At 42.5% G+C, this 14,195-nt stretch overlaps 1 protein-coding gene across 2 annotated transcripts in view; it reads left to right on the plus strand.

Moving 5' to 3' along the window:
- MGAT4B (alpha-1,3-mannosyl-glycoprotein 4-beta-N-acetylglucosaminyltransferase B) overlaps window positions 1–14,195 on the plus strand; it is a 283,704-nt gene that overhangs the window by 240,382 nt on the left and 29,127 nt on the right. For both annotated transcript variants that reach the window (XM_069969165.1, XM_069969166.1), the window contains exon 9: window positions 4,085–4,215. In XM_069969165.1, the coding sequence (XP_069825266.1) occupies window positions 4,085–4,215 (131 nt within the window). The remainder of the gene's footprint in view (window positions 1–4,084; window positions 4,216–14,195) is intronic.

The raw sequence follows: 14,195 nt of genomic DNA on the forward strand, positions 1-14,195 counted from the left end.
CTTTCAGACAATAATGATATATCCTGTGGATGCACCATAGGGCCTTTGCAGCTCTGGTTGCATGACATGAAGACCGCAGTGTTGCATTGTAACATCCCATCTAATTATGTGGTGGCAATTCTCCTTGCAAACAGGATGGAACCACTAAAATCCAACTTTGTCACAGACAACTTTGTCAGTATTAACATCAATGCATGTCACATTTGACTGCAGCTTTCTTGTGACTTCTCTGCATTTTGGTTCTTAGATTTTTTAAAGGAGAAGTCCCATGGAAGGACAAAAAAACTGCAGGCAGACTGGTGGGGGCAGGAAGGAGTCCTGTTCACATCAGCCGGTGACTTGCAGCTCTGCTAGCTGCAACATCACGACCCCGGCTGAGTGATTGCCTTCCCAGCCAATCAGTGACTGGGACAGGACACACCCAGGCAATCACTCAGCCGGGCTGTGACGTTTCAGCTGGTAAAGCCGCGTAAATTATGTGCCTTCTTTAGGCTGAAGCCAACTGCTGCGAACAGGACTTGGGAGCAGTGCATCTGCGGCACAAGGACAGGCGAGTTCAGTACTTTATTTTTTTCCTGCCCCCACCATGGGACTTCTCCTTTAAAGAGATACTCCGGGCTGGGGTTATTTTTATTGTATGGCTGGGGAAGGGGTGGAAAAAGAGGCCGCCAGTCACTTACCTCCCCAGTTCCAGCGTCGGGTCCCATATCCCGCCGCCCCGTTCTCCCACCCAGCTGCCGCTTCCTGATCTGAGCTGCAGCTTCAGATGTGACGTCTCAAGGCAGCTCAGCCATTCAACGGCCGATTCGGAACTCCGCTACGACTGCTGAATCGCTGAGCTGCCTTGAGACGTCACGTCTCAAGCCGCAGCTCAGACCAGGCAGCGGGATGGGAGAACGGGGCAGCGCAATCCGGGACCCGGTGCTGGAAACGGGGAGGTAAGTGATCGGTGCCCTCTGTTTCCACCCCTTCCCCGACCATACAATAAAAATAACCCCAGCTCGGAGTGCCTCTTTAGGGGGGAGCCAATTTCCATTGTGACAAATAGGACACATACACTATATAGGTTTTTGTATGGACATAGAAAATACTCTTTGTGAACATAGCCTTATAGCTAGAGGTTGGTTGATTTTTTATTTTTTTTACCTGTTGCTTTGCTTTTTGCCTAGTGTCTGGAATTAATTGACCGTCATTTGTTGTCTGTGTCTTGACATTCATTGGGTATCTGTCTCTTTCTAAATTGAAAAGTGTTTATTTTCCGAGCCCTCATCAGTATCGGAGCCAGAGACGTTTCTGAGCTGCCATTCCAGCTGATTGATGTTGTGGTTGCTTGGCCAAGGAGACCAGGCAGTAAAGCACTGGTAATGTTAGGATTACCTCCGATTATGAAGTCTGCAGAGGTTTGACCTCTGCGCAAATGTCATTCAGCTGCATCTGGCCTGAAAATGTGTATATTATTTATATATGGCTTCTCAGTCAATGTCATCGTATTTTTCTCCTCTTCTCGACCAGACTCTGTAGGACAGCTACCGTCCCAACTCTTCTAAATCACGTTAACCTTATCACAGCCTGTTTCCCTGCTTCTTAATCCCATCATGTAGTCATGCCGTTCGGAATAATAGATCAATAAATTGTCTTTTGCAACAACATAAATGCCATGGTTTTCCTACTGTCTGACAGCTTTTACTTTTACCTCTTCGTACCTGATGTATAGTTTTTTTTATGAAATACTATTGTTTTGTTAGAAGTTTGCTGCCTGTTGTTTTATTATTGCCACAAATGTATAAATTGTATGCAGTAAACCCTTAATGCCCCCCCTAGTGGTAGCGGCAAACAGACAGAATTTTATCATTTATATTGTTACTATCATTTGCAGTTACTTTTTACTAAGACACTCCTAAGATATGCCAAAAGTTACTGATTCCCACCAAGTCTAACAAATAAAACCTGCTGGGATCCCAAAATACAGCTTGACAATACGCTTTACTTCCCGGCTGTGAGTCAGTTTCAACTTGTTCATTCTATTAGTGTCTATCAAGTTAAAGGACAACTCCCACAAAAATTTTTTTTTGCTCATTTAACACACATTACAAAGTTATATAACTTTGTAATGTGGTTAAATACCCGGCCTGGCCCCCTTCCCCCACTTTCGGACCCCCGACCACCCACCCCGGAAGTTAAGGAATGTATACATTACCTATTACGATCGTCACGGTCCTCTTCTCCGGGGCGGCATCTGGTGACGACGACGTCAGAGCCGAGGGGCGGTCCGGGTCTTCTTCCTCCTCGGCGTCTTCATGCAAAGTGAATGGGGATGAAAAGGCTGCTGGTGCACATGCGCACCAGCAGCCTTTTCATTGGCTGGAGCGCATCACATGGCTTCCAGCTTGCTCAGCCCTGATTGGCTGAGCTTGCTGGAAGCCATGTGATGCGCTCCAGCCAATGAAAAGGCTGCCGGTGCGCAAGCGCACTGGCAGCCTTTTCCATCCCCTGGACCCGGAAGTCGGAGACATCGCTGGATGGCGAACGGCGGCGACGGAGAGGCGGACGGCGGGCGAATCGAGTGGCGATCGTCACCGGAGAGATGGTGAGTATGGTGTCTGTGTGTGTCTGTGTTTTTTTTTTTTTGGGGTCCCGCGGGAGTTGTCCTTTAACAAGTTGGATGTCCCTGCTGGCCGGGGAGTGGAGCACACTGCTGTACACTTCCCTGACTGTTTGACATGTCTGAGCCCAAATAATGGCTTTTTTGTAAAAAAAAAAAAAAGTTTTCATTCTGTCCACTAAGCCAAAAGCTAAGCTGACTATCAGTTCTGTACATTTACTTTCCAAAAGGTGATAGTCACAGCTCTTCTCCTCCTCGTCACTGTGTAATGACCTCTGAACAGGCCATAGAGCATGCTTAGAAAACACTCTCTGGTCCAATCTGTTTTGTCTTTGTTCATGGAGCTTGCTTCAAAGCTCTGGCAAAGTGGCTGTCACCATAATAATGTATAAAAAATTTAAAGGAAAAGTCTGAAGATTTCTAAAATGCGGCAGGGGGAAAACTGATTACAAGTAGGAACTTACCTCTCTCCGTGTCTGCGGCAGAACCAGGTGCAGGACCCCCACGGGCTCTGGGATCAACGGCACTGACACATCACAATTCAGCTGATAGACTAGCTGCTCAGACAGTCAGTGAGTGGGGCGGGACGCAACTCCAGTCACTGATTGGCTAAGCGGTCAGTCCATCAGCCCGAGACAGGCCTTCTGGCAGGGGTCCCAAGGCCACTCCAGCTGCTCACTGCGGGCTTGGGGACAGGTAAGTTCCTACTTGTAATCAATATCCCCTCCTGCCTGCTGCCGCATCTTAGAAATTGCCGGACTTCTCCTTTAATCAAAAAATAAAAACTGATTATAAAAAGGTAGAGTGTGTTTCAGTTGTCCGGCTGTAACTGGTGGGGAAAAAAATTCGATACACTTTGAATTTTGTGGAGGAAAATGTGGTGGTGTTTTTTGTCTGTTTTTTTTTTAACCTAAGGGGGCAGTGTGTGGGAGGGCTCCAGTCCTGGACCAGGATGACAGATAGTGGAAGGAGGGTCAGGACGGCCTCCAAGACTTAAAACAACATAATAAAAAGAAATTTGAAAGAAATATAAACAAAACTTCGATGTTGGTTACTAAACAAATAATTCCCTGCTCTGGTTTCTAGTAATTCTGACAATAGTTACTGATGCCATTTTTGTTTGGTCCCATAAATTTTACTTTTCACTCATTTTTATTTGCTTTGACTTTTCTTTTGAAACCTTTTCTTAATGTAAAGATAAGGTTTCCCATTGTTAATGGCAGCGAGGATACTTACACTTTCTTCTACCCACTTTTGTTTGCCAACTGTGAATGTCTAGAATTACACCCCGCACACTTGTCTCCCTATCGATCATCCCGCCGTCTCTCTCATTTGATTGCTGTCATTAGGCCTTAAATACCATCAATCTGCAGAGAAAGCTTCGGCACAGCTCCTCTTCCATAGTGGATGTCTCGAAATGATATTTATGAAAAGCACGAAAAAGAAATCTGAGTAAACACAATTTTCTTTCATTACGTTCAGGAAAGCTCTTCAAGTCTTTGGACCTCAGCCTGATTGTCGAGTTTATCCTCATGTTTTACAAAGACAAGCCGATCGACTGGCTGCTGGACCACATCCTGTGGGTGAAAGTATGCAATCCCGAGAAGGACGCTGTAAGTAATACCAGATTGCCACTGTGCTACTTGTGAGCATCACCTCTTGTGAACTGCCTGCATTTCATGTCGGACCTGTCATTTATACCTAAGAGTTTGTAAAATAGAATTGGGAGTTGACTTGCTTTTAAAAGATATTGGGAAATAATGCATCTGCAGTAGATATTTTTTCTGAATTTAACTTTTGCCATGATTGACATAGTCTAATAAGGAACCAGAATGAATTACGCAGCCCCATATTTTTAAGAGAATTTTTTTTAAATAAAAAAGTGTACCTACCTTTCAACTCCCTCGAATTACCAGTCAACTTTTAACTGTATTGTCTTGACAGGTTGATCAACATGTAAGCACTGCAGCCAGTGGTTTATCAGATAATGTTTGATAAAATACATCGTCAATGTAACTGTGTTAAATTAGACCGACAGGGTGCCTGGGTCCATCAGTAATGAGATTTAAAGGGAACCTGCCGGCTATAAGTCATTTTCCAAACTGCTGACACTGTTAGCTATAAATATGGTATCTTTCATATATATATGTCTGTGCCTCCATAGCATAGTCAAATGCTCTGGGGCAAAGAGTCAAAGAGGTGTTCTCAATTCCCTAAAGTGCTGCAAGTAGGAATGCCTCCACTTGCCCTCCCATCTCTTTCTCTACTTGATTGACAGTCAGCTTGTGAAGTCCTAAGTAGGGTCAGGGATGGGAGACGGAGGGAGGAGATATTCCAGATTGCTGCACTTCAAAGGCTCTAGAACTCTGACACTTTACATAGAAGAATAAAAGTGTTTTTCTATGTTATGGAAATACAGATGGATATATGAAAGGTACCATGTGTCTCCTTGACCTAACAGCTATCTAACAGTGTCAGTGGTCAACAGATTAATTTTCAAAGGGGTTGTCTGGGGAACAGAACACTGCTCCCTGGTGCTCAGCTCCTGTGTAGTAAGCCTTGAAAGAAATAGAACTGCGGATCATCACCTGCATGCAATATACAACCTCCCCCTCGTATGGGAAGGCTCACTTCTGAGACATGAGGTCACAGAGACTACGTGGCAGGGAAGAGAAGGCTTGAGGCGTCTTCTGCTCCCCAGACAACCCCTTTAAGTGTAACTACTTCTTAGTTCAGTACATTTCTACAGATCTGAATATTTTGCAGATAAAAGTTTTTCATGTGCCAGGGGCTGCCTGCAGTCGATTTATAGTAGTTTTAGTAGCGGTTTGTTTTGTAGTACTATACACTAGTGTGCATTTAGTTAAAGTTTAGGCGTTTGGTGATTTGCATTGACCTGCAGCCCCAGCGGTCCTCGCACTCAGTGACAAATGGTTGAACTGCATAGGAAGGGCTATTAGTAATGTCAGAGCAATGTCTATATGTGCTGACATCCTATCCTAATGGGTGATTCAAGTTGCTGTGGAAACAGAATAGTGTTGTTTAATAAGAAGAAAATTCTTTTTTCCATCGCCGTTTTCACTTTTGCTTAGATTGAGTGTAGTGGACGTTAAATGATTAGAAATATGTATGACATAAACAGCTTATTTATGGTCCAATAAATGGTAATTAAGTCCGGTCCTATATTGCTGGCTGCACGGCCGTGAATCCTGCGGGACATTACAGCTGAATTACCTCCATATAAAACATGATCGCATGGTAAATTTAGAGAGTATCCTAATATACCACATGGCATTAATGTAAAGGAAAGACTGTGTGATACTGAGACGCATATTATACCCTAAATCATATCAGTGTTTTTATAGAACTAAATATGTCCATGTATTCTGTATCTGTACAGTGAGACACGTTCACCATGAGTTGTGGGATTCAGTGTACAAAAGACTGGGCTTTATCCAGTGAAATTTTTTTTATTTTTTTTTTCAAATCAACTGGTTTACATACATTTGTAATTTAATTCTATTTAAAAATCTCAAGTCTTTTAGTACTCATCAGCTGCTGTATGTCTTGCAGGAAATGTTTTCTTTCCAGTCTGACACAGTGCTCTCTGCTGCCACCTCTGTCTGAGACAGGAACTGTCCAGAGCAGCAGAGGTTTTCTATGTGGATTTGCTGCTGATCTGGACAGTTCCTGTCTCGACCAGAGATGTCAGCAGGGAGCACTGTGTCACATTAAAAACAAAACAACAAAGATTTTTGCTGGATAATCCCTTTAACCCTTTCAGGACTGGTCCAGATAGTGCCTTGAGGACCCGATGGGAGTAGAGGGAAGTTTTTCCCTTTATTCTACACTATAGGGGCTGCGATCGGCCTGAGGAAAGGGGTGGCGTTGTTTTTGCAAGAAAGTATCTTTGCTTTTTCTAATCCTGAAAGTTTTCTTCAGGTTTTTTTTTTTTTTTATATCCTTTTTTATGTATTGACTTCCAAACAAATTTTTGAACTTGTATAGTAATCTCCCAGCACTGGAATTGGCCACCATTCTGTATATTCAAGTTTTTACCTAGTAAGGGCCATGCTCTAACATTTCTATACATCATTTCTATACAGGCTTAATGTTTAGCTTTTTTTTTTTCTTCCCAGATACTTTGTATGAATAACCCATCTCTAAGAGCAGGTACTTACAGTATAATAGTATAGTACTTACACGGTATGGAACTCCCAGGGCCTAGACAGAAATAGCCATGTGAGTGCATTCAGCATTTCCTACTCCCTGGCCTAGCCCATGGCATTGCTGCCCCTTATTGTATGCCTCTTTGCTGCCGTTTTCCTGGTGTGTTAGCTTTACTGAAAATCATTCTGCGGTTCAGAGTCAATAAAGACTCTGTCAATACAGGGTGAAGAGGGAAAAGAGGGAGGATGCGCTTCTCTGTGTGAAATCATAGGGGAATCGTCTGAAGAAACTCTCATTGTGAAGGATATAAGAACCTTTAACACCATACATAATGAGAATCACAGTATAAGACATACAACAGGAATTTCTTCTGCTTGGTGAAGAAGTCTGGCTTGCAAGGCCTGCAGAACTCTACTCCCCTCTCCATTTCTCAATTATATTCCATTGAGTCTTTACTTGCTTTCACAGAAGACCTAATGTCTTAATGGGGAACTTTCGTAAAATGTTATTTTTTGGACTGCTAGCTTACTGAGGGATCGGATTACATTTTGATGCAGCGGAATTTGGGGGGGGGGGGGGTAAAGATTTAGGGGATTCGAGTCCCTACCGCTTAAAAATCTGGTTTAAAAAAAAGCCAGAAATTGGCCAGAAATATGACCATACACCATTTGGGCTTGTCCTGAAAAATTACGTGACCCCCTTTTTTGCCATTAAGGGGTTATCCATCTTATTTATAAAAAATAATTGCTGTAATATAATTGAAGGTGCCTTCACACCTACCGTATCGCAGCAGAAAATCCGCTGCGGATCCGCAGCAGATCCGCAGCAGATTTAACTGAATGAATGAACACAGCATCAAATACTCACTGTCAAATCCGCTGCGGATCCGCAGCAGATTTGTAAGTGCGGATTTGATACTGTGTTCATTCATTTAGTTAAATCTGCTGCGGATCTGCTGCGGATCCGCAGCGGATTTTCTGCTGCGATACGGTAGGTGTGAAGGCACCTTCAATTATATTACAGCAATTATTTTTTATAAATAAGATGGATAACCCCTTAATGGCAAAAAAGGGGGTCACGTAATTTTTCAGGACAAGCCCAAATTTTCTGCTGCGATACGTTAGGTGTGAAGGCACCCTCAGAATGGAAAAAAGCTATTTTGCAGATAGTCTTGAAAATCATTGTCCTACTATTTTGTGTATGTGGTTAATTTATTTGCAGATCTTTGGGTCTCCATGGTAACAGACTACATACAAATCCTGTGTAGTCTGATCCTGTTGCCAATACATTCTTGTATCTGCCTTTTACTTTTTATTTACCAGGAATATATGTACAGCAGGGACTCTTATATATATGTCTTATATTGTATAGGCTCCTCTTGTACCCTAAAACAGCTGTGACCCATGAAAGTAACAAAATCTCTAGAGGTGTCCTGCAGTATCTGTTTGGAGGAAAGGATAACAAAAAGACTGAGCACTGCATAAAGACTATCAGTATGTAGATAGCTTCCATTTGAAATAAAAAGTTATGTACTATTATCATTCTGTTGGAGTGGCAGGTTACAGTTTACAATTCCCGGCAACCACATAGCCATTGCTAAAGTGAATGGTATATGGAGATGCTGAAGTCCTATAGACTTACATTGTGTGAGTCTTCATTTGGCACCGAGTGCTAGCAACACTTTAAGTTGTTGGTGCAGCCGCCATGGATCATACTTGTTGTTTCTACTTATCTAACAGGTGCCCAGTTAGAGAATTTAAAGGCCCAATCATGACTTTTAACTCCTTGTCATGTTCCTCAAAACATTCCTGAACAATTTTTTCCAGTGTGACCGAAAGGGGACACTGCTATTAGGGAGCCATGCAGGTGCCATGAAGGTATTTATGTGGTATGCTCAAATATCTAGGTAGGCGGTACATATGAAAGCATCATCTGAATGTCACAACCCAGCGTTTCTCAACAGAACAGTCCCATGGTATGCAATGCACACTAACTAGCACTCTACATGACGTTAAGCTAAATTTACTCTCTGCCACAGAGTTGTGAAAATTTTTAAAATAAAAATACTATACTCACTTCCTCGGGTTTCCTGCAGCCGCCATGCTGTCAGTCCAAGTCTTGTGCTGGTCTCTGCTTCTTCCTGGTTGTTTGCTGTACTGATACTCCTAGGAGCTAAACTATTCAGTGACCACAGCATTTGCCGATTGACTGAGTAGGCTGACCCTGTGGGGATGGGACGGCTCACAGCTGCAGGAGGCCAGAGGAGGTGAGTACTGAATTTTCATTACATTTATACAACCCTCAGCCAAAGAGCAAATTTTGCTTTTAAAGACTATCTGCAAAATTGTTTTAGACAAGGGCCGCACTAGGACTTTTTGTAGAATTCCAAGATTTTAACTATTAAGAAACGGCTGTAGTTCACAAGATTGCTTACAACGTTACTTATTGCTTTGAACTGCAGTTCTAGTTCAATCTTGTAGCACTACTAAAAGTCGCCGTTTTATATGCATTGGAACAATAGAAACAATCAGTTAGCCGTAAAGGTGTACGTAACCTATAGGCCAGGTTCACACACTGTATAATGAGAACAAAAAAACAATAGTAATATAGTTACAGAACGGGTCCTTTTACAATTAAATCACATGTTCTATAAGAGTCTATGGAATTGCATTCTAGGGTTGGAATTCCGACTGTTATTGTTATATACAGTGTGTGAACTCTGCCACATTTACTTGTTCTGTAAATTTATCCATAATTACAGACATGCCCTCGTAAGGACCTTAATTGCGGCACAGATTCACCCATAGAAGTCTATGGGAGTGTTTGTAGCCTTTGCGGATCCGTAATTTTAGCTGAAGTAATGTCCCCAGAAACTGCGGATCACCTTCCAATTTTTTGTGGATCTAAAAAAAATAAAAATAACGGATGTACTAAGGCCAAATCATTTGCGGAATGCGGGCAACAATTGCTGACATGATATACAGTCCTGAAAAACTACTGAATGTGAATATCACCATGAATGAGGCCTTAGGCTGCTTTCACACTGCATTCACTGGTTCTTTCCACAATTGCAGACAGACCACTGACCCGTTCATTTGAATGGCCCTGTTCATAAAACCACATGTTACGGGGCGGTGATCCAGCAGCACGGATCACCCTTCTCTAGTGGATTGTGTATGTGTGGATGCAGTCTACGGATTCACATCTACCTGTGGGTCCACAGCTACCAACAGCCCTATGGAACGTGTGAATGTAGCCTTAAAGTGTAATTTTAGCTTGAAATGGAAGTAGAAAAAAATCTGGGCGTATTAATTCTTCACACAAAGACTCTATATCCGGCTCCGCCATGTCCTTACGGACATCGGCATAGCCTCCATTCAGTAAAAGCACGGAGGGAGATGTCTGTCCGAAGGAATTACAGGATAACGGAGGAGATCTGGGAAGTGTTATTCGAGAGGGATGATGGGTTTTCAAGTGCAGTGAAAAATGAAAGTCAAATCCACCATGCTCCAAAGGCTCGGAGCCCGCGTAAGAAGTGCACTCTAGTTGTGAGTACGGCTTGCTTGTTCCATTGCCTGCTTTTATCTCTGACCACTCAGGACAGCTTCCCAGAATCCTCACCGCATTGTACCAACTAATGTTCTATTGTGCGGCGATAAATGTCATCCTTCACTGGGCGGAAATAACAAAGGGACATTTGTGGAATGGTGAAGTCATTTCATAGCAGCGTTCAGATCTCGCCATCCACTATCTGTCTCCGGTGCATATAGGGGGGGTTTTGTGCATTTTTTTTTCCCCTTTCTTTTTGGTTGCTGTGAACAAGACCGTAAGGAATAATGCCGATTGTAGGAGGTTGTGATCCCTTTTAGGGAGTCTTACAAACTGCAGCCTATAAAGCTTCCAGATATATCAAATAACCAGACGCGGCTTTATTCTCATGTGATTCCACTGTTTGGAGTTGAAAGAGATAATTCACTCTCCATGTAAATTCTTAGTAACACTTGCACACGTTCACTTAGTGGTTTGTTGTCGCAAGGCCGAAATACGCGGCAGAAATCCCAGGCATAATTTCAGATTTCTAATACAGATTTTTACTATTAATGTAGGTTTTTGCTGTGCTTTTGTGTATATTTTAGTCCTATACAGTGGGTTCTGCACAGAATATGTTTTCCTGGACTCCCTGGGGTTGCATCCGACTACTTCAGCCACCGGTACGCAAATGCTGATTCAACAAACTCACTTTACTCTGACATTGGGTAAAAAAAATTATATATATATATTCTGCTGAAGCATTGTTTACCTGTCTGCCCCAGTTCTTTAACCACCAAAAATTAATTTTTCTTTTGATGTCTCCCTCGTTAACCATTGCTCATTACTATAATTCCCAGAATGCATTGCTCTTTATCACCGTCCTCACACCTTGCCCTTTCCGCTTACCCTGCATACCTGCAAGTTTCCTGCTCAAAGCTGTTGCAGAACATCCCATTTTACTGCAGACTATTGCACAATCAATGAAGCCCCAGCACCTGCTATATTCCATTCCCGTCTGCTATTTCTGTAGCATCATTCAGTATGCTGTATACACTCCTTGCTCTCCCTAAATGTCCCAATAAAGCTTGGATCTGTGTATATGACATATGTAGGCTGGAATGGCTGGTAAGAGATGGTGACATCACTAAAGGGGTTGGGTTAGAGCTCAGAGACCAGATCCAGCCAAGCCTCCTATGACATCAGAGGCTGATGCATTGTCAGCAGAGAGAGGGAGCAGCCAGGGAGCTGAAGACAATACACGTTTTAAAGATGCTAAATTACTGTTAGTGATAACACTATACTAGCAAGTTATATATCTTGGGGTGATAGTTTTACTTAAATACAATCTTCTTATACTGGAGTACCCCTACTCAGTATGGCTGTTTATGGGTTAAAGAAAAGTCAATTTTTGTTGATCATTTTTCACATGTTCATGGGATGTTTTTTTTCCTAAAAATGGGTGGTTAGCAAAATGCTTAAAGGAGAAGTCTGGCTAAAGTTTTTATATAAGTATTTCATTGCCCCCCAAAAGTTATACAAATCACCAATATACACTCATTACGGGAAATGCTTATAAAGTGCTTTTTCCCTGCGCTTACCACTGCATCAAGGCTTCACTTCCTGGATAAAATGGTGATGTCACGACCCGACTCCCAGAGCTGTGCGGGCTGTGGCTGCTGGAGAGGATGATGGCAGAGGGATGCTCAGTGTCCCTCCAGTGCCCTGTGTCCCTCAGTGTCCCTCTGCTATCATCCTCTCCAGCAGCCACAGCCCGCACAGCTCTGGGAGTTGGGTCGTGACATCACCATGTTATCCAGGAAGTGACATCACCATGTTATTCAGGAAGTGACATCACCATGTAATCCAGGAAGTGAAGCCTTGATGCAGTAGTAAGTGCAGGGAAAGAAGGACTTCATAAGCATTTCCTGTAATAAGTCTATATTGGTGATTTGTATAACTTTTGGGGGGCAATACAATACTTTAATAAGAAACTCCGCCAGACTTCTCCTTTAATATAATTTGCTGTAGCAAAGAGAAAAAGATGAAAAATGTCAGGAAAAACCATATAAAAAAACTATATAAAAATTTTAGAAAAAAAAAAAATCTGAAAAATTATATGCCGAAATTTTGAGCAGTTGTTTGCACTAAAAAAACTGCAACTTGACAGTACGGATTATATAGCTTCTATGTGAATATAAATTTTTCATATATCACAGGATAAAACTTATAACTTAAAATAAAATGCCACCGATTACTGATACTACTTTTATTCTGTTAGTCTGTTGTAACCCGAATCCTCTCAGACCTTGGACACATAGCACGGGTCAGACCTTTGAATAAAGATGTTGAAGAGATGAAGAGCTCTATTACTGACCAGTTCTATAAGTGTAATTGACAGTAATAGAATAGTGCACATTGATGTGAATGCTCGGCTCTTCTCCATGAATAGCTGTGTAGGTGTATGCATCTGTATACAGTCTATGAATCAGTTCATTCAGCCCATTTCCTTAGCGTCTGAGTACCTGCCCCATTCATCCTCCTTGCAGTCAATTAAACACGTTTTCGGCAGGAGCTATATCTGGTGTACATACGATAAATTGCGCCCTTACCTCTCTATCGTGCCTGACTTTCTTTTTTCTTCTCGGTATTTTTTCCCCCCGATCATAATGAGCACTTTTAATAATGTAGTGATGCTGGATATCTCATTACTTCCAGCTGCCTATAGCTTGTTCTATTCACCAAAAATATATGACTTTAATTAGGCCGGGCTAGGACTGCTGCGCTGTCATACTGCCGGCTCTCTGTTACGGAGATATTTTATAGAAAGTACGTCCGTCCTGTCTTGGGAGAGGATTTTCTCCAGTCCTTTGATAGCACTAATTAAAATTTATTTTTATACTTGTATCTGCTTATTATTTTTATTATCGCCATAGGGGGCTGAAGGCATCTCACCAACAGGACTTTTCTGCTAGGCGAAGCCTTGTAATCAAGTTTGAGCAAAGTTCCTAAATACTCGGTAAAGCAGCGTAATTGTTACACAATGCGCCATTTAGGTTTGTCAGACCCTTAAGCAGGTTTTGCGCTTTCCCCTAATGGCAAATCTGCTTAGTTATAAAGTAATATCTTTTTTTTTTGTTGTTGTTTTTTATCCCGCTGGAGTTGTCCTTTAATTTCAGTGGCTGGACTCAGGCTGTCTCCACCTTCCCCACGGAACGGGAAGACTGCAGTAGTCAAATACCGATGGTTTGAGTTTGTACGAACCTGAACATCAGCGCTGTTCGGTCATCTCTAGTAATGACACCTGCCAATCAGCTCTTCAGCACCTGCTCTACATAGTGAACAAGGCCAGAAGTAGTTTGCTCCATTCACTCTGTAGTGGCTAGACCTGGTTACTGCAGCTGAAGTTACAGGTTGCGACCACTATACGGTGAGTGGAGCCAACTGCTTCTGGCCCTGGTCACTGTATAGTGCGGGTAGGACTCCTAACAACTCGGTGCAGTCTAATCCTATGGTTACCCTTCATTCTATCTACCCCCAATCTTTAACCTACCAAATACATTAGGTTTAGATTGGTATAGGATTCAGCATCAGACTACACATAGTTTGTAGTCTGTTACCGTAGATACACATAGAACTATATCAATGCTGTACACAATAAACAAAGTTATGTATAGAGAGAGAGAGAGAGTGGATGTCAGACCAGTCTACCCCCTTGCCTTACCTGTCTCGGAGATTTCATGCTGCCTTTTGAACAAAAATTATCTAGTGTCGAGTTTAATGGGTTTTCAAAGAAATCCAGTGTCAGAGTCCGCCCTTGGAGGGTTTAGAGGCATCTGCTTTGGCACCCTGAACCTAGATACATGTGATAGTCTCTACTCCACAACATCAAAAG

The sequence above is a fragment of the Dendropsophus ebraccatus genome, chromosome 1 (genome assembly GCF_027789765.1).
Source record: "Dendropsophus ebraccatus isolate aDenEbr1 chromosome 1, aDenEbr1.pat, whole genome shotgun sequence".
Lineage (NCBI taxonomy): Eukaryota > Metazoa > Chordata > Amphibia > Anura > Hylidae > Dendropsophus > Dendropsophus ebraccatus.